The sequence below is a fragment of the Hypanus sabinus genome, unplaced genomic scaffold (assembly GCF_030144855.1).
Source record: "Hypanus sabinus isolate sHypSab1 unplaced genomic scaffold, sHypSab1.hap1 scaffold_81, whole genome shotgun sequence".
Classification (NCBI taxonomy): domain Eukaryota; kingdom Metazoa; phylum Chordata; class Chondrichthyes; order Myliobatiformes; family Dasyatidae; genus Hypanus; species Hypanus sabinus.
Window position 1 is genome coordinate 1,056,676 of NW_026781662.1, and position 25,243 is coordinate 1,081,918.

Sequence of the window (25,243 nt, forward strand, 5' to 3'; positions counted from 1 at the left end):
ATGATGTTAATGTTGATCTGGTGTGGAAATATGGAGAGCAGGACAACGTGCATTTTGGCAAAGCTACACACTGGGGTGTCACGGGTGTCCACTGCTCTTGCATCAAAACAAGAGCAGAATATGCCGGAAATACACAAGTCTGGCAGTGCCTGGGGGACAATCGCAGTGAACTTGTGGGTCGATAACCCTTCGGAATGGCAAGAAAGAAACTGACTAGTTTGCAGTCACAGTGATGGAGAATTGGTGAAAAGATGGAATCTCTGTTAATGGAAGAAACCACAAGCGTCTGTCTCAGTGGTGTACGTCGTGTCTGTGGGAGAGGGTGGTGAAGTCTTGACAACTGCTACTCATCAGTCTTGCTGTGGGGGTGTGGGGCTCTGTCTAATGAGGCCTGCGTCTGTCTCAGTGGTGTACGTCGTGTCTGTGGGAGAGGGTGGTGAAGTCTTGACAACTGCTACTCATCAGTCTTGCTGCGGGGGTGTGGGGCTCTGTCTAATGAGGCCTCCATCTGTCAGAGTCGACCGAGGATGTCCTGTCCCTGCAAGCCGGGACACTCCGATATGGAGAGGAAGCTTCTGCCGATGTTGCAAGCTCCCTCTCTCCCTGCATCTGATGTACACAAAGGAACGGCAGAGACTGACACAGCTTGGCACCAGAGGTGTTTCAGGAGATGCCAGTCTGCGTTGAACACCATTTAAGACTGCCTCAGGGGCTCTAGATCCACTGGGTTTACTCCCAAACTGTTCCCCATGAGGGGTACAGTTACGGAGCAGTGGATGTTTGAGGTCAGAGCTTTCCTGTTGCTGGGTGAGCTGCCAATCACGGCCGACCAGACCCATCTGCCCAAAGGGACCGGTTGTAAGGAACCAGTAACCCCCCTTTACCCCTTCTCCTGTCGGAAGAAACTCTTCCCCCGGGCTTAGTGGCTGAGCCAGACGCCTGCATCCCAGCTGCCCGTTTCTCTCTCTCTCTCTCTCTCTCTCTCCGCCTCCCTCCCCCTCTCCCCCTCTCTCTCACACACACACACACACACACACACACACGCACGCACACACGCACGCGCGCACGCACACACACACACACACACACACACACACACACACACACACACACACACACACTACTGTTCTTATGGAACTTGGAACTTCTGTTAACCAACCAAGGGAGAGAATCAAATGTTTTTTGATACAGTATAACATTGAAAGATGTCTTCTTTCCCCAGTGTTTGACATAGAATTACATAATTGATTATCAGTTGTTCCTTAAATTCGTTCATAAGCTACAGGTATTCTTTCTGCTTTTCTGTATGTATTAATCTAAATAAGTGGTTATCATTTATGAGATACATAATGTTACAATTTTATATATAAAATGTTCTTATTTTTAGGAGCCAGTAATAACATAGTAGGTGACCAATCAATAGTCATAAATGCAGAATAAAAGCTGTCCTTGAGGCTGGTGGGACATACCTTCAGCTTTTTATATTTTCTGCCACATGGGAGTATGAAAGGGAGACTGTCTGAGGGTTCATCAGCAAGGCTTTGGGTGGGGCTTGTGTCTGGCTAACTTAATTGAGTTCCTCCAGGAGGTGACAAAGGTGATGGATGAAGTCACAGATGGATGTTGTCTACTTGGATATTGGTAGAATCTTTGACAAGGTTCCCACAGGGGAGGCTCATACACAAGGTTAACATGCCTGGGAACTGTGATGAATTGTCCTGGCTGGCGGGGAACCATATTGGATATTGGTAGAATCTTTGACAAGGTTCCCACAGGGGAGGCTCATACACAAGGTTAACATGCCTGGGAACTGTGATGAATTGCCCTGGCTGGCGGGGAACCATATTGGTTATTGGCAGAATCTTTGACAAGGTCCCCACATGGGAGGCTCATACACAAGGTTAACATGCCTGGGAACTGTGATGAATTGCCCTGGCTGGCGGGGAACCATATTGGATATTGGCAGAATCTTTGACAAGGTTCCCACAGGGGAGGCTCATACACAAGGTTAACATGCCTGGGAACTGTGGTGAATTGCCCTGGCTGGCGGGGAACCATATTGCGAGAAATTGCTTTCGCTGACGGGTGGTCAACCTGTGAAATTATTGTCATAGTTGGCAGAGGAAGACAAGTCAATGGGTATACTAAAATGCAGGTCTTTGTATATGTTGCTGATTCCGAAGAGCGTCAACATTTACAGAAGGCAGGATAATGGGGTTGAGAGGAATTGCGGAGCAAATTCACTGAGCTGGATGGCTTAATTATCTGCCTAAGTCTGATGGTTTTAGGGAGCATCTAGAGTATTGTGTTCACTTCTGATTGTCCAGCACTGGGGATGATTGGAGAGGGTGTAGAACAGGTTCACCAGGATTGCTTGGATTCGGTGGCATGTGAGGCAAGTAGAGGTTTGAGAAACTTGGACTGAGTGTAGCTGCTATTACGAAGGAGAAGGTGCTTCGGAATCTGAAAGGTCACCTGGACTGAGTCATACTGTGTGTCAGGAGCATGTCTGGTGTGAGTGGGGATTCCCAGAGCGTTGGGACCTGGAGTGGAGGGTTCAGAGACACAAAGGCTGGATTAATACAGTAACAGCTGGAAAAATACATTTTACAATGTTCAGGCTACAATGGGAGATGATCTGAATTGTAACCTGAAACCAGAAATCGGCGAATGATTGTTGGTGGATTTTCGTTCCCAGATTCTGACAAGTCACATTCTAACATTTGAGATGTGGTTTGAACGGAGCATTTCATCACTCACCTGTCAGTTCAGTGGGTAACTCAGACAACCCTTGTGCGATGTTCATGTATTCCTCTGGGTCAGGACCTGTTTTAAAAAAAGAAATAATTCATGAAAACAGAACTAAAATAATTATAACTATTTAGTTCAATGTGTCTTTGTGTTCAGTGCGTGGTTTTAACATACCGAGCTCCTGTATCTCCCTCAGTATCCTGTCCAACTTCGGTAACTCAGTCCTCCACATCACAAAGGATTCCCACATCGCCTGTCGGGCCCGGGAGCCTTTGCCGTTCACCAAACTGAGGAAGAGTCTGGAACTCTCTGTCCGGTTTCCCTTCTCTGTCAGTTCAGTGACTTTCTATAAAAGCAGAAATTAATTTATTTATTGTGGAGTAGATGGACAGACATGGCGAATCTCACAGTTTAATATTCATCCTGGATTAATGAGCTGAGGTGAATTTGACCGACGGTCCTGATAAGATGCAAAATTAATTTTAGACTGAATGCCTGTTCAACAGTACAGATATGCAGACCTTGCAATTATGTCATAGAACGATATGACGATTACAGCACAGTAACACAGTCCGTGCCGACCTGCACTCAGTCCATAACCCTCCATTCCTTTCCTGTCCATATACATATCCAGTTTTTAAAATGACAATATTGAACCTGCTTTTGCCACTTCTACTGGAAGCTAGTTCCACACAGTAACCACTCTCTGAGTAAAGAAGTTACCCCTAAACTCATGTTACCACTAAACTTTTGCCCCCGACTCTCAACTCATGTACTCTTGTTTGAATCTCACCTACTCTCAATGGAAAAAAGCCTATCCACATCAACTCTATCTATCCCCTCATAATTTTAATTCAACGCTCTAAAGAATAAAGACTTAACTTGTTCAACCTTTCTCTGTACTTAGCTGCTGAGACTCAGGTAACATTCTAGTAAACCTCCTCTGTACTCTCCATATTTTGTTGACATCTTTCCTATAATTTGCTGGCCAGAACTGTACACAGTACTCCAATTTTAGCCTTACCAATGCCTTGTACAATTTATCTTTACTTCCCAACTCCTGTACTCAATGCTAGGATTTATAAAGGCCAGCATACCAAAAGCTTTCTTCAACACCCTATCCACACGAGATTCCACCGTCAGGGAACTATGCACCATTATTACTAGATCACACTGTTCTACTGCATTCCTCAATGCCCTACCATTTACCATGTATGTCCTATTTTGATTAGTCCTACAAAACTATAGCACCTCACACTTATCAGCATTAAACTCCATCTGCCATCTTTCGGCCCACTCTTCTAACTGTCCTAAATCTCTGTGTAAAATTTGAAAAATACATCATTATCCACAACGCCACCTATCTTAGAATCCTCTGCATACTTAGTAATCCAATGTACCACCCCATCATCCAGATCATTAATGTATATGAGAAACAACATTGGACCCAGTACAGATCTCTGAGGCACAACACTAGTCACCGGCCTCCAACCTGACGAAGTTATCCACCACTACTCTCTGACATCTCCCATCCAGCCACTGTTGAATCCATTTTACTACTTCAATACTAATACCTAACGATTGAACCTTCCTAACTCACCTTCCGTGCAGAACCTCATCACAGGTCTTACTGAGGTCCGGTACACTGATAAATACAGCAGGTGTGAGACGAAAAGGTGACGCTGAACCTGCAGTTCCCAGTGCTCCCCACCGGAACAGCTGAAACAAATCTACTGAGGACAAGTCGGAGATCAAAGTCTCCATTGCCATGTAGAACTCCTAGAACGTGCAGGAGATTAATATTGATCACTATTCCCTCTGATACCAGCAGTTCAGTGACAATACACTAAATACACTCACCTCATTTTCTTCTCGACTGAAATGTCCATCCTTTGTCAACATCCAACCGAGTCGTTCAACTTTCTCTTCAATTGCATGTTTGAGTCTGTCCCTGTAGAACTTTGTCAGTTGATACAGTCGATACTCGCCCCCCTCTGCCAGGAGGTCGGAGATTGTAAACTCTGGCTCAGCGAATATAAAATGAGAATGTAGTCACAAACTCAAATATCACTTGTCTCCACCGCTCTCACCCAGCCCTAACAAACCAGTCATGTCTTGAACCTCAATCTTCACCTGCTTTCACATGGTAACACGTATTTTGCCCTAATCTCCAAGACTGGCCTTAAAAAACCGACCCATCAATGCGCTGTGCTAGACGCTCCCAGAAGAAACCCATTCACCAGAAACCTGTCTCTGCCACCGTCCCACCCACTCACCGATTTCACTTTAAAATGGGCAATAAATGTCAAGACTGTCAATGATAGTCGCTTCCCAGAGATACTCTCTCTATCCTGGCGAATATATTTCCCATAAATCATATCCTGGAAATATTCTCTTATCCGGATAGCTGCATTTCCTCCGATACACATCCTGGAAATCCTCAGAACAGGTAGGACATTTCCTGTAGTGCGGTAACCGGTGCCACGCTACACCGCCTGCACCACGCCCACACTTTTCCCCTCTCTGACCAACCCTCCAACAAGGAATCACATTTACCCGCTTCCCACCACATTCTGTGAACACATCACCCTCATGTTTCACTCACCCACTCCCTGTTGGGCACTCGACAATTCCGTGTTTAATGAGTTTCCGAGCTGACAGGCAGTTGCCTCACTTGTGCCGGTTCCAGGGTCCTGCTCAGTGTCTCTGACGTCACTGTCTCTGGGCTGACAGGCAGTCGCCTCACTTGTGCCGGTTCCAGGGACCTGCTCAGTGTCTCTGACGTCACTGTCTCTGGGCTGACAGGCAGTCGCCTCACTTGTGCCGGTTCCAGGGTCCTGCTCAGTGTCTCTGACGTCACTGTCTCTGGGCTGACAGGCAGTCGCCTCACTTGTGCCGGTTCCAGGGTCCTGCTCAGTGTCTCTGACGTCACTGTCTCTGGGCTGACAGGCAGTTGCCTCACTTGTGCCGGTTCCAGGGTCCTGCTCAGTGTCTCTGACGTCACTGTCTCTGGGCTGAATTTGCTTCTCCTCCTCTGCGGCCGGACCGCATTCCATTGGGACATTGCTCTCAATCTGACCCTGCTTTGGAACCTTGCTTCCCGTATCCCGATCATTTTCCCTCGATGAGCTGCCTGGTAAAAGCCTCTTGAGTACTTTCTGTACCCGATTTAATTTCCCACCTGCAGTAAATGATGAATTGCAGGTTTAGAGTGATTTATGCTCGAACAAGGATTCACAATGGATGTCAGCAATGGAGCCGGGACTCCGGCTGACCGGATTTGGAGTGGGACTGTGCTGGTGAATGTGAACCACACCTCCTGCTAGGTGACCATCCCGATAAGCGAGTGAGTGGACACATCCACTCCCAGAAAATGTACTGGATAGACACAGTAATACTGATCACAGACTACGCATTAGCTGAACACACCAATAACCAGTGGTTATTAATGGACAGGCATTAGGTGATACCGGGAATTATCACTGGGATTATCTCCCACAAACATAAATCTCCCTGGATCACAAACTGTCCAGTCACGTGTATCACTGTCAGACAAGCCACTGGATTACTCGTGGTCCGATCCTCCAGATCCCACGTTCTCCGGTTGCTTTGTCACACACTGTCTTGTCCCCCGGGTCAAAGACTGACCACTGCCTTGAGATGGACAACGTCCAGACCCCTGGGTTACAGATTGAACATAACCTTGAAGCCCATGATGCCTGGTCCCCTGGGTCCCATCACGTCTCCTGGATAATAATTGTCACACAGCAACTATACAAGTCATTGGCAAAGGGAGAGTCTTGCGTGCAGTTCTAGTAGCTAAACAAAGTCTCGCTGAGAGAGCTTTGCATTTGCTAAGGATGCAGTTGCTATCAATCTACAGGATGGATGTGATTCAGCTGGGAAGAGTGTCGGGGAGATTCACAAGTACGTTACCGGATGGGGTTGTTTGTTATCAGGTTCGGCTGGGACAGTTTGCCCCGGAACACGGGAGCTTGAAGGGTAAACTTCCACACGTAAAACAGAATCAGAATCAGCTTTATTATCACCGGCATGTGACGTGATATTTGTTAACTTAGCAGCAGCAGTTCAATGCAATAGGTAATCTAGTAGGGAAAAATAATAATGAATAAAATTTTGAAAAAAGTAAACAAGTAAACCAATTACATATATTGAATAGATTTTTTTTAAATATGCAAAACCAGAAAGACTGTATATTTTGAGCAAAGTAAGGTAGTGTCCAAAGATTCAATGTCCATTTAGGAATGGGATTGCAGAGAGGACAAATTTGTTACTGAATCGCTGTGTGTGTGCATTCAGGCTTCTGTACCTCCTCCCTGATGGTGACAGTGAGAAAAGGGCATGCCCTGGGTGCTGGACGTCCTTAATAATGGATGCTGCCTTTCTGAGACAACGCTCCCTGAAGACTTACAACTTACTGCAGCTTCTCTCGGCCCTGTGCAGTAGCCCCTCCATACCAGACAGTGACAGACCAATGCAGACCACGAATGAAGTGTCTCCTGATCCTCAGCCATTTCCAATGCTGGCAATGTTCTCGGCTCTGCTACAGAAAACAGAGTTGGGAAAACTCCCCTCATCTACTTTGCGCAGCGAGGGGGGAGTTGAGAGCTGCCCTGACAAAACCTGAAATGTTGTATTATCGCACAATCTTTGAAATCCCGGAAATGCCCTTGTCACCTGCCTCTGAATTTTGTAAATGGAAGTTGAAGATGCCTTTCACCTCTAAACAGGCCCTGTTGTGCAACAAACCCTGAACCTAGATAATGTTGTAGGGGTGGAACTGGACTCTCTGACGGTGGTGTCTGAAAAGAGGATGCGGTCCAAGTTGCATGCCATCTTGGAAAATGCTCCCCTCCACTGCATAATGTTCTGGTTAGACACAGGAATACATTCGACCAGAGACTCATTCCACCGAGATGCAACACAGAGCATCATAGGAAGTCATTCCTGCCTGTGGCTATCAAACTTTACAACTCCTCCCTCGGAGTGTCAGACACCCTGAGCCAATAGGCGGGTCCTGGACTTATTTCCACTTGGCATGATTAATTTATTATTATTTAATTATTTACCGTTTTATATTGCTATATTTCTACACTATCCGTGGTTGTTGCGGCTGTAATGAAATCCAATTTCCCTCGGGATCAATAAAGTCTGTCTGTCTGTCTGTAGACATTTCCGTAACAAACAACACCGCTGTCACATTCCTGTTGGTGTTTCACTCTCAACCTGCTGATTCAGGGTCTCCGGCTCCTTTCACTCAGGTGAAGCTTTGCCTGGTGAGCGGAGTCATTCGACCATTTCTGGTGTCAGGTCCCTGCGCTGGAACTGTGGGACCGATCGATTACACAAAGGCACTTTACCAGTGGGATCAGTGACACTGCTCGATGAAACTTTTCTCTGCCCTGTTAGCGCCTGTGTAAGCTTCTTCATCTGAACTATTGTGCACCAACAGGGCAGAAGTTTAGTTATAAAGATCCAGGTGAACATACCTGTAGCCATTCTGATTCTGACTGACGGTTGTTGATTGTCGTCGTCTTGTCTACACTCTGATCCCGGTGCAGGACAGCGCCGCCTTCTGGTGATACCCTGAATTACACACAACAAGCAGACAGTGAGTCAGAGAGACTTTGCAAATGTGACAGTACAGCCATTCTCTGTATCAGAGCCGCCGTTCGCATCAACTCCCAAACCATGTCTGTATGTCTGTCCAGTGATATCTGGAGCATCCTTCCGATAGAGGCACAGAGCGACAGAGCACAGATACTGACCCTTCAGCCCACCGAGACAATGCTGACCACAGTGTACACTGAGATGGTCCTAATTTTCTAAGTTGGGCCCGTTTTCCTCCTGGCCTGAGTTGATAATGAGTTAATAATCACCGATGCAAAACACAGATAATGGATCGATTTGAAATAAAAATCGGAAACAGATATCAGAAGCTGAATTATCATCACCTTAATTCACTAAGAATATTCAGTCTCCGTGTGGATATATTTTCAACTCGTTTTCTTCCAACTTCATGCCAGACAATCGGGCGAGGAGCCGGTGCTGCTGTTCTGTGAGACTCACAGCGCGACTTTCTGTGTGCAAGCTGCTGCCCGTCCGCAGGACGGATTCCGACACGCAGACATTCCTCGGATCAGGGAGCGGCGTTTCTGCTGGAAACAAATCCAAACGGTTCAACATTCCTCCCCTCCCTTCAACTGTCAGCAAAGCAGGCTTAATATTGTAGTCAAATCTCACTGTTCCAGGGGGATATCAATAAAACGCGGCGACAGAGGAAAGAAAGTTCCCCAGTGTCAGCAATCTGAATGCCGACTTGTCACAATCGCTACCAGACTGTGTGAGTTTCCAGTATTCTAATTCATCTCAACAACTAATCATCTGTGCCTTTAATATCTTTCTTTCTAAGAAAAATAAAAACAATGGAATTAGCCGATCTGCCACATTCTTGACTGAGACAGTCCAAACAGTAAAATCTCACGTTTTCTCTGTTGTTTTGAGTAGTTAGTTTTAGTGTGCGCGTGTGTGTGTGTGTGTGTGTGTGTGACAGACAGAGAGAGAGCGAGGGAGAGGGAGAGGGGGAGAGAGCCGCAGAGAGGGAGGGAGGGAGGGAGAAAGAGAGGGGGGGGAGGGACATTTCGGATATTACTGTCGGTGTGAAACGTTCTACAGTACTGACTCAGTAGAAACCAACAGCACAATGTTTTGATTGAAGGGAATAACGTCGCTTCTCCTAATCCGTTTGGTTAGTAATTAATTCGTTAACTTGAACATTTCAGAGCTCCTTCCTGCCATTGAATTCCCTCCCGGTCCGAACCCCGCTGTGAGCGCTCCCTGGTTCTGAAGAATCGGAGACAACACTGACTGCGATGGTGAAACCGGCCGGAGTTCAGTGCGGTCCCGGGTGAGCGGTGTGCACACCATGTACAGAGATTTCAGTCTAAGCTGCAACCTCCGAGGCTATTTGTTTATACAGTGTCCGTCGGGCATTACAGATACACTGGTCCGATTGAGCTGGAATAAGCGTACATGGCCGCAGTTCTGGCGCGCGCACCCTCTGTGGACCGGGGTATGTCCGACAGCGGGGGAGAAGGGACAGGGGGCAAATGGAGGAAACACAGACAGGAATATCAAAGGCCGCGTTAACCGTCTCACGCGGACGCGGGGAGGTTCTGTCTGAACTTGCTCGCAGGTCAAACAATTTCCCTCCTTGCAGTTCCATCACAGCCAATGGGCGGAGGTTCTTTGTTTAATTCAGCGAATCCCAGTCCGAGGATTTGATCCGTCTCGGCTTCTGGAAGGTTCTGAGCTCCACCCTGTGTGAGAACGGGGCTTCCCAGCGCAGGACGAGTTTCAGCTGGAACATCCCTCACCTGTCCCGGTGCAGGGAGTCGCCTTTCTGCTGAACTCAAACAAACACGTTCGACAATTTGCCCCCACAGGATTTCTGAAGGGCCTCAGACATGTATTTTCCAAGAGCTTCGCGATTCCGGAGAGTTTTTGACATTGGTAGCATAAAAAAAATTATTAATTTCCCATTCGCGCAGCTGTCGCCACAAGAAACCTGTGGCCCACGGTGGACATCAATTCACAAGGAACGGTTGTTGATCCTCATCCCGTTAGACACATTCGTGGAGATTCTCCCTGTTAACAGTCGCCTATTGCGTTCGGCTCGAAGTTTGCTGAGGGAGCGGGTGATGGACAGATGGGCCTGGAGGGACCGACACACGGAGGAGAGCAAACACCCGGGGGACTGGGGTGGTCATCACTCATAGTAGATGATGGTTTTACAGTTCATGTCGGAAAATATCTCCCGGCAGAAGTTTAGATTGACGTCCCGGAGAGAGGAGAGCGAGGAGAAAGTGAAGATGGTGAGGAGGGATGGTTGAGGATGGTGAGGAGGGATCGTTGAGGATGGTGAGGAGGGATGGTTGAGGATGGTTAGGAGGGATCGTTGAGGATGGTGAGGAGGGATGGTTGAGGATGGTAAGGAGGGATGGTTGAGGATGGTGAGGAGGGATGGTTGAGGATGGTTAGGAGGGATCGTTGAGGATGGTGAGGAGGGATGGTTGAGGATGGTAAGGAGGGATGGTTGAGGATGGTGAGGAGGGATGGTTGAGGATGGTGAGGAGGGATGGTTGAGGATGGTTAGGAGGGATGGTTGAGGATGGTGAGGAGGGATGGTTTGGATTGAATGAACGGCGAGAGGAGAGCGCGGATAATGAGTTTGGAGTGCTACGTATTCGACGACGTCGGATGGTCGGGCGGCAACTGTATCAAGCACAAAATGGCCGCCACCCAGGATGAGGTGGACGGCAAAAGGTCGGCGTTGTCACTGGGAGCTGCGGGGATCAGAAGTGACGGGACTGGGAGAGTTGGCCAGTGATTCACTAAACAGTGGTGGAACGGGGAATGGGGTGGTGAAGTTGTGGGGAATTGCGAAATTGCCGCGCGCTGAGGATAAGATGGATCACGAATAAGGGAATAGGAGAGAGCTCTGAGTGACGGGAGATGCGAGGCTTCACTGCCCTTCATAAATTCAAACACTTCTGTAAGGTCGCTGCTCAGTTTCCTGCATTCCAGGGAGTAAAGAAATAGAGTGGCATCCTCTCCCCAGCACTGAGGCCTTCCGGTCCTGACAACACACACGCAAACCTTCCCTGCACTATTTCCACTTTAACCAAGCCTTTTCAAACATAGTAGCTAGAACTATACTTTGTACTGCAAACACAGTCTCACCAACAACTTATACAAAGGCTCCATAGTGGTTAACACAACTCTTTACAGTTGGATCTACCCGCTTTCAACTTTTGAAAGTTTTTGAGAGTTTGCAGCTTCTCACCGTGATCACATGGGTTTCCTCCGGGTGAACCGCTTTCACCCCAGTCTGAAGACGTGCAGGCGGGCAGCTTGTAAATTGTCCTTTGACAAGACTAGGGTTAAATTGGGGGACTTACTGGGCAGCGCGGCTCGCGTTAACTCAAATAGAATAATGTCCCAACTCCTGCACTCAGTACCCTGACTGCTGAAGGACAGCTTGACAAACACCCCTTCACAGTCCAGTTTCGCCGCATTGAGTGAACTCATCAGTCCCTCTGGTCTCTGACAATCTCAGACCATGAGCCGCTTGTTGCAATATTCAGAATGAAACTGAAGACCACCAGGAAAACCAACGTACCATAAGTTTGATTTTGATCGCATCCCTCAAGAACATGACGTGGGGGTGAAGAACAGATTCATGGATTAAACTTGGTGGAGAGAAAGCCGGAAGAACTTTGGATAGAAGTAAGGATCATTGTCCAAGAGGTGCCAACAAAAAGTATTGCAAACACAAAGGAGCCCAGGAAATCAAATTGGCTTTCTGCGGAGGCTGAGCAGTGAAGAGAAGTGAAGGCCAATTGAGATTGGAACAAATACCATTAACTGTACACGAAGTTCAAGAAGATATCAGGGAAAGATGCGGACACCTCCTTAAAGGAGCGATGTAAAGTAGCTAAAGGAACCAACATTAGAGAAAAAATGACATGCGATCTATTCAAGAAGATTTTGGAAGTTAAAGGAACATTTCGTGCAAGAATGAGTATAGGAAAAGTCACAAAAAAGGAAGGACTATATCGAAGCAAATACATCAAAAAGAAATGGCAGGAGTACATAGAAGAATTATACTGGAAATATCCCAATAGCAAATACACCTGCAGTGACTTTCTCGTCGATCTGGAGCCAGATATTCTGGAAAGTGAAGTGGAATTGAAAAATTTGCCAACAATAATGCTGCAGGATGAAACAGGAGTCCAGTTTAATCTTTTAAAACTTTATAAAAGTTATGCTGTGAAAGTGCTGCATGCAATTTGCATGCAATCTGGTAAACCTGAAAATAGCCTTTAGACTGGAAAAAAAAGTTTATATCCCAATTCCCAAGAAGGGAAATGTAAAGGAATGCCATATTACCGAACAATTTGACTAATTTCACATGCTAGCAAGGTATTGTTGAAGATCATGCAAGCAAGCCTCCTGCAATAACTTACACTGGATAACAGAGAATTCTAGAAAAGTATTTATCTGTGTTTTATTGGCTATTTTTAAGCCTTCAACAGTGTGTACCATATAAACTGTGGCAAATCCTTAAAGAAAAGGGGATACCTGGACATCTGATCTCCCTTATGAGAATCTTGTACGAAGATCGAGAAGCAACAGTTAGAACTGACCACGGAACAACAAACTGGTTCAGGATTGGGATACGAGTGCGATAAGGCTGCGTACGCCCTCCCTGCTTGTTTTATTCCTATACTGAACACATCATGAGGAATGCTGGCATCGAGGACTCAAAGAGTTGGAATCAACAGACAGACAGACAGACAGACGGAAAGACAGACAGGCAGGCAGACAGACAGACAGACAGACAGACAGACATACTTTACTGACCCAGAGGGAAATTGGGTTTCGTTGCAGTCGAACTAAACAAGAATAGTGTTAGAAATATAGCAATATAGAAACCATAAATCATTAAATAACAGTAAGTGGAATAAGTGGGATCAGCCCAGGACCAGCCTATTGGCTCAGGGTGCCTGACACTCCGAGGGAGGAATTGTAAAACTGCCAGATGAAACATTAACAGCCTCAGACATGCGGGTGATGCGACTCCAATGGTTGAAAGTGAGAAGGATCTGCGGAAGCTTCTAATGAGCGTGAGAGAAGAAAGTGGGAAAGTTGACTTGTTCCTCAATACACCGGCCAGCCCTGTCAACTTCGTGGTAATAAATAGAAAGGAAGTGGACACGGTAACAAAGATTTCTATAGAGGGCAACTGCAGCCAGGAAATTAAATAGCTCTTGTTTCTGGACAGGGCAGCAATGGGAAATTTAGATAAAATTCTGAAGCGCAGAGACATAACATCGTCTACGAAGAATCGGAGAGTCGGGTCTATGGTATTTCCAGTTGCGATGTATGGCTGTGAGAGCTGGACTGTTAGTGAGGCTGATTACAAAATAATCGACGACATTGAAACTGGATGCTGAAGAGTTAAGAGTGCATCCGACAGCAAGAAGATCGGACAAGCCAATACTTGAAGAAGTGGAGCCAGACAGCTGACGAGGAGGCTTGAAAAGCCCAAATGAGTTGGCCACGTGCGGTGCGCGCGAGGACTGTGGGCGGGGCGGTGAGCTGGTGCGCGCGAGGGCAGTGGGCGGGGCGGTGAGCTGGTGCGCGCGAAGGCAGTGGGCGGGGCGGTGAGCTGGTGCGCGCGAAGGCAGTGGGCGGGGCCGTGAGCTGGTGCGCGCGAGGACAGTGGGTGGGGCGGTGAGCTGGTGCGCGCGAGGGCAGTGGGCGGGGCGGTGAGCTGGTGCGCGCGAAGGCAGTGGGCGGGGCGGTGAGCTGGTGCGCGCGAAGGCAGTGGGCGGGGCCGTGAGCTGGTGCGCGCGAGGACAGTGGGCGGGGCGGTGAGCTGGTGCGCGCGAGGACTGTGGGCGGGGCGGTGAGCCGGTGCGCGCGAGGGCAGTGGGCGGGGCGCTGAGCTGGTGCGCGCGAGGGCAGTGGGCGGGGCGGTGATCTGGTGCGCGCGAGGGCAGTGGGCGGGGCGGTGAGCTGGTGCGCGCGAGGGCAGTGGGCGGGGCGCTGAGCTGGTGCGCGCGAGGGCAGTGGGCGGGGCGCTGAGCTGGTGCGCGCGAGGGCAGAGGGCGGGGCGGTGAGCCGGTGCGCGCGAGGGCAGTGGGCGGGGCGGTGAGCTGGTGCGCGCGAGGACAGTGGGCGGGGCGCTGAGCTGGTGCGCGCGGCAGATGTGGAGGCTGCAGAGTCAGGGATGGGGAACGGGGAGCGCGTCCCTCGGTCCCGTACTGTGCTGGCCAGCTCACTGAATGAGTCAGAAGTTCGACACCTTAACACAGCTGGGCACACGTTTAACACACAAAGCTGAACGCAAATCATTAAATCAAGCAAACCGCTTGTGCTCAGTTCAACTATATAAATAAAATAATATCTCCCTTCACATATTAGTAAGCTCACATTAATTGAATTGTCAGAGTTTTTCCAGTCAACGCAACAAAACCCATAATTGGACCACCCGTCCCCTCGAAAACGCTGTGCAGATAATGAGATCACGGCTGAACTGATTTAAAATTTCAATACGTATTCCCCCTTATGGATCCCTGCATCACTTCAAAACCGTCTTTGCTTCCACTGGCCATTGTGGAGAAGAGTTCAAAACACCCTTAATCGACACAGGAACAATAGATGTATTGTTCTGAAATAGGAAATTCCGGAAACAGAGACGGTGCTTGCAGTTTGCATCTCGCTCCCTTGCTTTGAAACTGTTGGGCGCTGATGTTAAACTTCACCTGACCTGTGGAAAATGTCACAGAAAACAGTAGGAACACAAAGAGCACCAGCAGCAGAAGTAGCTAAAAAAAAACACAAATATCTCCTTGTTCGCTGATCCAAAGCACAGATAACTAGTTAGTTGGAAATAAATACGAAAAAGAATATCAGAAGTTGAATTATTCTTTGCTTAATTGCCCAAGAAGATTCTAACAATGTGGGTACTGTGGGCCGTTTCTTAGAAATAGCGCCGCCCACCGCCGCACACGGAACTTTCGTAACCATGGCAACACACAGAATGCTGGAAGGAACTCAGCAGGTCAGGCAGCATCTCTGGATAGGTGTAAACAGACCCTTAATCAGGACTGGAGTGGAAAGGGTAAGAGGGCAGATGATTGACTGATTTGGAAGGTGGGGCTTGTTGTCCTGTGAGACTCGGTGCTCAGGGTCTGTGTGTACGCGGCTGCCCGTCAGAGCACGTTCCTCAGAACAGGGAGCGGCCGTTCCGCTGAAATCCAATACAACCGGTACGACAAGACACTGTGGTTCAGATGTGAAGGCAGTTTAATATTGTATTTAACCCTTTCTGCTCCAGGGAAGAGCGGTGGAACCAATGGCGCGAAGTAAAGAACACGACCTGGGGCCTCCAAGGTGACCGGACTGTCTCTCCACAGATGCTGCCTGGCCTGCAGAATTCCTCCAGCATTGTGTGTGTGTTGCTCGGATTTCCAGCATCTGCTGATTTCTCTTGTTCGAGAGAGATCGGTGACGGGTCGCCGTCCCGGGGGATATTTTATATGTTTCTACCAGGGTGAAAGATTCCTTCTGCTCGCACTCAGTCGTACCCAGCTCGCGTCTCTTCATCCATCTGGACAATGGACTCGTTAGCACGAACACGTCAGGACTCCCTTCTCCCACTAAATCCACTCCCGATCCCGAACAGAGCCGAGCCTCGCTGAATAGCTGTGCAGAATCATAGACAACTCTTACCTCTGATATCGTAACCGGTTGGTGATCAGTGTGGTCCCGGGAAAACAGTCCGATATCCGGGTGTGACGTCAATGGGCCTGGAACCGGTTTGTTCTCCCTGTCCGGAGAGTTCAGTCGATGCTGCTGCTCCCGAGGCCGCTCGGCTGTGAACCGATGGACGGGGCCGGGTGAGCCGGGGTAGAGCGGGACTGTCGCGGTCCGGGTCGCACGAACTCACACCGGGTCAGGACGGGTCTGACTGCGGGAGGAGGCGGGAGTGGGGTCAATGTAGCAACCCTAAAGAGGGAAACAAACAGGCTGCGTTAAACTTTCTGTCGGATTACCGTGTAGATCGCTCCTTTTTCTTTCATCGCAACCAGTGGGACAGAGTTTCTCTGTTTAACACAGCCAGTCCCAGGCTAAAAATTTGATCCAGCCCGGGTTCTGGGAGGGTCTGAGCTTCCGCCCCCTGTGTGTAAACAGGACTGCCCGGTGTAGGTAGTTTCAGCTCCAACGTCACTCACCTGTTGAGGTGCGGGGAGCCGCCTTTCTGCTGAAATTAATCCAAACACCTCCGACTATATATATTCACACTCAACTGTAACAAATCTGGTCAAAGATTTCCTCAGCGCCTCTCGATTCAGGGGAATTGATTAACTCTAACAGTAGAGATTATTGCAGTTCCATCCGGACAACTATTTTTACAAGAAACCCCCTCGCCCACAGTTAACAGCGTGTCTCTTTTTCACAAGCAATGTTTGTTGGTTCACACCCCGCCGTTAATACTTGTGGAATTGGTTTCCGGCAAATCAGAGGTTTTCCCGGGAAAGGTCTTAAAAAAAAAATCGCTGAAGAATATTTTCTAGTCAACTGCAGATGGTTCGATTTTGAGATATATATAAGGTGCTGGAAACTCGCGGCAACCAGGGCAACAACTGTAACTGCTAATGTTGCGCGTTCTTCGGGACCCTGGGTAAATCATGTCAGAGATCATCTCGCTCTTCCCTGCAGCAGAAAGGGTTAAGTACGATATTGAAGTGACTTTCTTTGCGTCTGCCTGAGGGCGTTTTTTTTTTTCAGACCCGGTTGCATTTGATTTCTGGAGGGGAGCCGCTCCCTGTTCTGAGGAATGTGCGTGAACAGGCAGCAGCTCACACACAGGCCCCGAGCACTGAGTTTCACAGAACAACAACCCGAACCTTCAAATCAATCCATAATCTGTCCCCTTCCCCCTCCGTTTCCAATTTCACTGATGGGTGTCTGCTTGAAGCATCGACATGACCCAGTTCCATAGATGCTGATCACTACATCCCCAGTCTTGGCGTTATCTGTAAATCTGCTGGTCCAGTTGACCACATTATCATCCAGATTGTTGGTTTTGATGACAAAGAACAGCCGAGCCGGAGCTGATCCCTGCAGCACTCCGTTGTTCACAGGCCCCCAGTCAGAAAGGCGACCATCTACAACCACATTGCAGCTTCTCCCACCAAACCACTGTCTCGTTCAATTTACCGCCTTATTTTGAGTGTCCAGCAACCGAAACTTTTTGACTAAGCTCCCAAGTGGAACCTTTGCAAATGCCTTTGCTAAAGCCCACGTAGGTAACATCCACTGTCTTGTCTTTTATAAGAACGCTGAGGCCCGACCTACCAGGCTCAACGCCATGCTGACCATCCCGAATCAGCCAAAGTCTACCCAAATAATCACAGATCTGGTCCCTTAAAATAGCTTTCAACAACTTTCCCACTACTTAATCAGGATTCCCGGCCTCGAATTTCCTGGCTTATATTTGGAGGTTTTCTGAAGCAGTGGAACCAGTCCTCCGCGCCCTCACATGTCGCAATGGATGATTTAAAGATCTCTGCTCGGGCACTGCAATTTCTGCACTTGCCTCCAGACCATGCAGGGGAGGACCTTGACAGGTCCTGGAGATTAATCGTCCCTAATGTGCTTTAAGACAGCAAATAATTCCTCCTCTCTAATCTGTATGGGGTCCATCTATTACATCAAGTCCGTTTACAATATGGGCGTTCCAGTGCATATGCGAAAAGTTAAATTCACCTAACACCACAAAGTATGTTTCTACAACAGACTGCAATCTCTCAGCGAATCTGCTCCAATAAATCCCACAGACTGTGGGGTTGCCTGTAATATCGCCCCATTAATGTGGTCGTGTCTTTCTTATTCCTCAGTTCTGCCCAGAGGAGTTCTTCAGTCTTTCCTGACTGTGCACTGCCTGGACATTTTCCCGTCACCCCTCCCGCATTTAATTCCACATGCACTGTCGCATTTAAAACAATGGAAACCCAGAGCAGCCATTCCTGCCGCTCCTGCAACCAAGCCTCACGAATGGCTACAATGTCACCATTCCACGTGTTGATCCATGCCCTGAGCACATCTGCCTTTCCTTCAATGCTTCTGGCACTGAAATGTACGCAGCTCGGAACATCAGTCGTACCGTGGTGAACCTGTGATTCCTGACTTTGTCTGTGATCCTAACAACATCTGTTTGAGAAACCTGGATAAATACATGGTTGGTAGGGGATGGAGAGCAGGTCAATGGGCTTGGCATGGAGTTTGACAGGGAGACCGGGAACCCTGCACAGCAAAACGCCCGGTGTTGGATATGATGATTGTGAATCATGCACGGTAAAGCTCCGGGATTGGGATATGGTGATTGATAATGGCGCTTAACGAGATAGAGAGACTGGGAATTGTGTCTGGTAATAGTCCGCATGTGGGCTACGGAGATTGGGAACCGTGCATGGTAAAACACCTGCTCGGGGATGGAGACGGGGAACAGTGTGCGCAAAACTCCCCAGGTGGAATCGCGAGACAGGGAACCGTAACCTCACTGTGGATTTGTTCAGTGAATTAGAAACATAGAAAATATGTGCAGGAGTCGGCCGTTCGGTCCTTCGAGCCTGCAGCACCGCCATTCAGTAAGATCATGGCTGAACATCCAACTCAGAACCCTGTATCTGCTTTCTCTCCATACCCCCGATCCCTTTAGCCACAAGGGCCACATCTAACTTCCTCTTAAATATAGTCAATGAACCGGCCTCAACTGTTTCCTGTGGCAGAGAATTCCACAGATTCACCACTCTCTGTGTGATGAAGTTTTTCCTCATCTCGGTCCTAAAAGGCTTCCTCTTCATCCATAAACTTTGAAACCTCGTTCTGGACTTCCCCAACATCGGAAACTATCATCCTGCATCTAGCCTGTCCAATCCCTTTAGAATTTTATACGTTTCAATAATATCCCCACTCAATCTTCTAAATTCCTGTGAGTATAAGCCAACTCGATCCAGTCTTTCTTCATATGAAAGTCCTGCCATCCCAGGAATCAATCTGCAGAATCTTCTCTGTTCTCCCTCGATGGTAAGAATGTCTTTCCTCAGATTAGGGGACCAAAACTGCACGCAATACTCTAGGTGCTGTCTCACCAAGGCCTTGTACAACTGCAGTTGAACAACCCTGATCCTGTACTCAAATCCTTTTGCTATGAATGCCAACATGCCATTTGCCTTTTTCACCGCCTGCTGTACCTGCATGCCCACTTTCAATGACTGGTGTACAATGACACCCAGGTCTCGTTGCACCTCCCATTTTCCTAATCAGCCACCGTTCAGATAATAATCTGTTTTCCTGTTCTTGCAACCAAAGTGGATAACCTCACATTTACCAACATTAAATTGCATCTGCCATGAACTTGCCCACTCACCTAACCAATTCAAGTCACCCTGCATCCTCTTAGCCTCCTCCTCACAGCTAAGACCGCCGTCCAGCTTCTTGTCATCCGCAAATTTGGAGATGCTGCATTTAATTCCCTCATCTAAATCATTAAGATATATATTTTAAACAACTGGGGTCCCAGCACTGAGCCTTGCGGTACCCCACTAGTCACTGCCTGCCATTCTGAAAAGGTCCCGTTTACTCCCACACTTTGCCTCCTGTCTGCCAACCAATTCTCTATGCACATCAATAGCATACCCCCTAAACGTGTGCTTTAAGTTTGCACACTAATCTCCTGTGTGGGACCTGGTCAAAAGCCTTTTGAAAATCTAAATATACCACATCCACTTGCTCTCCCCTATCCACACCACTAGATACATCTTCAAACAATTCTAAAATATTGGTCAGACATGGTTTTCGTTTCATAAATCCATGTTGACTTTGTCCAATGATTTCACCTCATTCCAAATGTGCAGTTATCACATCTTTGATAACCGACTCTCGCATTTTCCCCACCACCGATGTCAAACTATCAGGTCTATAATTCCCCGGTTTCTCCCTCCCTCCTTTTCTAAAAATGTGGGGTTATATTAGATACCCTCCAATCCTCAGGATCTAATCCAGAATCTAAGGTGCTATAAAAATTATCACTAATGCATCCACTATTTCTTGGATTACTTCCTTAAGCACTCTGGGATGCAGACCATCTGGCCCTGGGGATTTATCAGCTTTTAATCCCTTCAATTCACCTAACACCACTTCCCCACTAACATGTATTTCCCTCAGTTCTTCCATCTCACTAGTTCCTCGGTCCATTACTATTTCCGGAGGATTATTTATGCCCTCCTTAGTGAAGGCAGAACCAAAGTAGTTAATTGGTCTGCCATGTCTTTGTTCCCTATGATCAATTCACCTGTTTCTGATTGTAAAGGACCTACATTTGTCTTGACTAATCTTTTTATTTTCACATATCTGTAAAAACTTTTACAGTCAGATTTTATTTTCCCTGCCAGCTTTTACTCATAATCTTTTTTCGCTTTCCTAATTAAGTCCTAATTCCTAATTTGGTCTCTGAATTTCTCCCAGTCCTCAGGTGTGCCGCTTTGTTTTGCTAATTTATATGTTTCTTCTTTGGACTTGATACTATTCCTAATTTCCCTTGTCAGCCACGGGTGCACAACCTTCCCTGGTTTACTCTTTTGCCAAACTGGGATGAACAATTGTTGTAGTTCATTCATGCGATCTTCAAATGCTTGCCATTGCATATCCACCTTCAATCTTTTAAGTATGGTTTGCCAGTCTATCTTAGCTAATTCGGGGCTCATACCTTCAAATTTACCCTTCTTTAAGTTCAGAACCTTTGTTTCTGAATTAACTATGTCACTCTCCATCTTAATGAAGAATTCCACCATATTATGGTCACTCTTACCCAAGGGGCCTCGCACAACAAGATTGCTAACTAACCCTTCGTCATTGCTCAATACCCAATCTAGTATGGCCTGCTCTCTAGTTGCTTCCTCGACATGTTGGTTCAGAAAATCATCCCGCATACATTCCAAGAAATCCTCTTCCTCAGCACCCTTGCCAATTTGGCTCTCCCCATCTATATGTAGATTGAAGTCACCCATTATAACTAGTGTTCCTTTAGTGCACGTATTTCTAATTTCCTGTTTAATGCCATCCCCAACCTCACTACTACTATTAGGTGGCCTGTACACAATTCCCACCAGCGTTTTCTGTCCCTTGGTGTTATGCAGCTCTACCCATATCGATTCCACATCCAGCATGCTAATGTCCTTCCTTTCTATTGCGTTAATCTCCTCTCTATCCAGCAATGCTACCCCACCTCCTTTTCTTTCCTGTCTATCGCTCTTGAATATTGAATATCCCTGGACGTTGTGCTCCCATCCTTGGTCACCCTGCAGCCATGTCTCTATGATCCCAACTATATCATATTACTTAATAACTATCTGCATACTCAATTCATCCAACTTGTTACGAATGCTCCTCGCATTGACACACAAAGCCTTCAGACTTGTTTTTGCAACACTCGTAGCCCTTATACAATTATGTTGAAAAGAGGCTCGTTTTGCTTTTTGCCGTGCATTTGCCTGCCTGCCACTTTTACTTTTCACCTTACTATTTTTTGCTGCTACCCTCATTTTACACCCCTCTCTGCACCCGTCTCTGTCTCTCTGCACTTGTTCCCATCCCCCTGCCACATTAGTTGAAATCTCCTGAACAGCAGTAACAAACGATCCCCCTAGGACTTTGGTTCCAGTCTTGCCCAGGTGCAGACCGTCCTGTTTGTAACGGCCCCACCTACCCAAGAACTGGTTCCCATGCCCCAGAAATTTGAATCACTCCCTATTGCACCATTTTTCAAGCCACGCATTCATCTCAAATATCCTCCTATTTCTACTCTGACTAGCACGTGGCACTGGTAGTAATCCAGAGATTATTACCTTTGTGGTCCTACATTTTAGTTTATCTTCTAACTCCCTAAATTCACCTTGTAGGACCTCATCCCTTTTTTGTACCTGTATCGTTGGTACCTATGTACACGACGACCACTGGCGGTTCAGCCTCCCATTCCAGAATGTCCTACAGCCGCTCAGAGACGTACTTGACCCCTGCACCAGGGAGGCAACATAACATCCTGGAGTCTCGTTTGCGGCCGCAGAAACGCTTATCTGTTCCGATTACAATCGAATCCCCTATCGCTATAGCTTTCCCACTCCTTTTCCTTCCCTCCTGTGCCACAGAGCCAACCATGGTGCAATGAACTCGGCTGCTGCTGCCTTCCCCGATGAGACATTACCCCAACAGCATACAAAACAGTATATCTGCATAGGAGGGAGATGACCTCAGGGGACTCCTGCACTACCTGCCTACTGCTATGCTGTCTAGTGGCCACCCCTTCCCTTTCTGCCTGTGTAGCCTTTACCTGCAGTGTAGCCAACTCACTGAACGTGCTATTCACGACTTTCTCAGCATCGCGGAACCAACAGTATGAATCCAATCGCAGCTCCAGACGCTCAATACGGTCTGCCAGAAGCTGCAGTTGGACACACTTCCTGCACACATAGTCGTCAGGGACACTGGAAGTATCCCGGATTTCCCACATGCTGCAGGATGAACAAACCACGGGGCCAATCTCAGCTGCCATGACCTACCCAATACTTGCCTCACTTTTGACAAGAACTTACCCGGCCTTACCTCACTTGGAGAGAAGCTCGTCCTCCACCTCTTTTCGTCAAAGCCTCTCCAGTCACAGACTCAAATCCCCACACCTTCACTGGCCCACTCACTCATTGGCCGCTTTCCACACTGTGACAGACTTGTGATAGACTTGTGATAGACCATGAATCAATAGTTTGTCTAATAATTTTGACCACACTCAGTGCCTCTCTCACTCATCCATGTCTCTTTCACACTGGTCTCTTCTCTATTCCTCTCCCTCTCCCCTCCCAACTCACCAGCATTCACCCTCACCACTGCTTGATCGCCACTCGCTCGTACTCACCCTGCTCTCTGCTCACACCTTCATTCCTGCCCCCGAATCCCTCCCTCACCCCTCTTTCATTGACGGCATTCTCACACCCATTTTTCTTCGCCGCCCATCTCAGTCACCCTTCATCCTCACTGCATAGTCCACATAGCCTACCCTTGTCAGCCATCTTACTCATCCCTCTCTCCTCGCTTCCACTATCACTCAGCCCTTCATGCTCACTACCCTGTCCGTCACCCTTCCCACCACACCCCCACGTACTCAACACTCATCCCTCAACTCCTTCTCTCACCCCACGATCCTCAGCCCATCTCCCTAACTCACACACCCGTCTCTCCATCTTTACTCCTATCCCTCACACTTTCCCTTGAGCTCACACATCCCCTTACTCCTTCCTCCGACTCCTCTTCTCTCCAATTTCCTTCAATCTCCACACCTCTCCACCCTTCTCACACAACCATTCACCAACCGTCCACTCCATTTCTCTCCCCCCATCTCTTCCCCTCCAGCTCTCTCTATCTCTCTCTCCCTCTCCCTCCCCTTTTCTCTTTAACCCTCCCCCCTCTGGGTTTCTCTCTCCCTGCAGTCTCCCCTTACACTCACTTTGATTTTCAGCTTCCTGTTGATCCTGTTCACACCTCACTCTGCTCCGGCCCCTCACCCTCACCTCGGCAGCACTGAAACGATTCGATGAATCTGTAACTGGGAACGCGCAGGTTCCAGCTCCGATGTGATGTCCTTCACATTAAGGGAAGTCGGGGTTGGGAGAGCCATGGACTGATTTATTTAAAAGGTCTTTGTAGATTATTTTAAGCCAACTGCAGATGATGCGAGTCTGAGGTAAACACAAGATGCTGCAAAGCTGCAGCAAACAGGGCAGCAACTGTAAATGGTAACGTCACGGGTTCGAGATACTAGGTAATGTTCTTTAAATCATGTTAAATTTCTAACTCTCTACCTGCAGCTGCAATGGTTAAATACAATATTAAAGAGACCTTGCTCACACTCGAGGGAGAGCAATTGTTAAACTGATTAGATTTGATTTCAGCAAAGAGCCCTTCCCTGTTCTGAGGAATGTGCCCGGACCAGCAGAGCCGGATCCCAGACCTTGAGCTCAGAACAACAACCCGCATCGTCCAAATCAAGGTTCTGGCCTCTTCCCCATCCCTTTCCAATTCTACAGAGGGAACTTGGCCCGAAACATCAAATTATTATTCAGCTTCATAGATGCTACTTGACCTGCTGAGTTCCTCCGGTATCTTGAGTGTGTTCCATGGGTACGAAAGATCGGCGTGAGGGAGCGTGTGGTGCAGAGGGACGGGCAGTGTGAAACGACTTCAAGCATATCTGCACCGTTGGAATATTCTTAGGGAATTAGTTGTGAATAATTAAACTTTTGATATTTATTCTGGGCCATCATTTAATCAGACTGTTGTCTGCATTATGGATCGAAGATCAAGGAATCAAAGAGTCATAGAACAGTACTGCACAGAAACAGCGCTTCGGCCGAGGAATTTAAACCGCCTAATCTCACCGGTCTGAGTGTGGGCCACAGTCCACCATACCCCTACCCACCAAACGATCGCTGAAACAGCGACATCGTGTGCGCATGCACTATCTTTGCTGGCCGCTCCTTCCATAACCATCTGAGCGAAGAAGTTTCCGCTCATGATCCTCTTAAACTTTTCATCTTTCACCCTTCACCCATGACCTCCGGTTGCGTCCCAGTGGAAAAAGTTTGCTTGGACTTACCCTACCCATATGCCTCATAGTTTCAATAATATCCTCTCAATCTGTCCTTTAACTCAGGACACCCAGACCCGGCAACATCCAAATAACTACAGTGTGATGTAGATTGTTGCTTTCGATGATGAAGAACAACCGAGCCGGCACTGATCTCTGGAGCTTCTCACTAGTTACAGGGCTCCAGTCAGAGAGATAACC

At 47.8% G+C, this 25,243-nt stretch overlaps 1 protein-coding gene across 3 annotated transcripts in view; it reads right to left on the minus strand.

The window, feature by feature from the left end:
- LOC132390235 (NACHT, LRR and PYD domains-containing protein 3-like) overlaps positions 1-16,367 on the minus strand; it is a 78,304-nt gene extending 61,937 nt beyond the window's left edge. Inside the window, exons 1-7 of one of the 3 annotated variants that reach the window (XM_059962845.1) lie at positions 16,075-16,367; positions 8,727-8,927; positions 8,262-8,358; positions 5,357-5,932; positions 4,612-4,772; positions 2,926-3,097; positions 2,761-2,826 (exon numbers count right to left, since the gene is read on the minus strand). In XM_059962845.1, the coding sequence (XP_059818828.1) occupies positions 2,761-2,826; positions 2,926-3,097; positions 4,612-4,772; positions 5,357-5,932; positions 8,262-8,271 (985 nt within the window). In that variant the 5' untranslated portion in view covers positions 8,272-8,358; positions 8,727-8,927; positions 16,075-16,367. Of the gene's footprint in view, positions 1-2,760; positions 2,827-2,925; positions 3,098-4,611; positions 4,773-5,356; positions 5,933-8,261; positions 8,359-8,726; positions 8,931-16,074 lie in introns of all 3 variants that reach the window. The other 2 variants (XM_059962844.1, XM_059962846.1) reach the window with 2 other exon arrangements.
- Between the last annotated feature and the right edge of the window lie 8,876 nt (positions 16,368-25,243).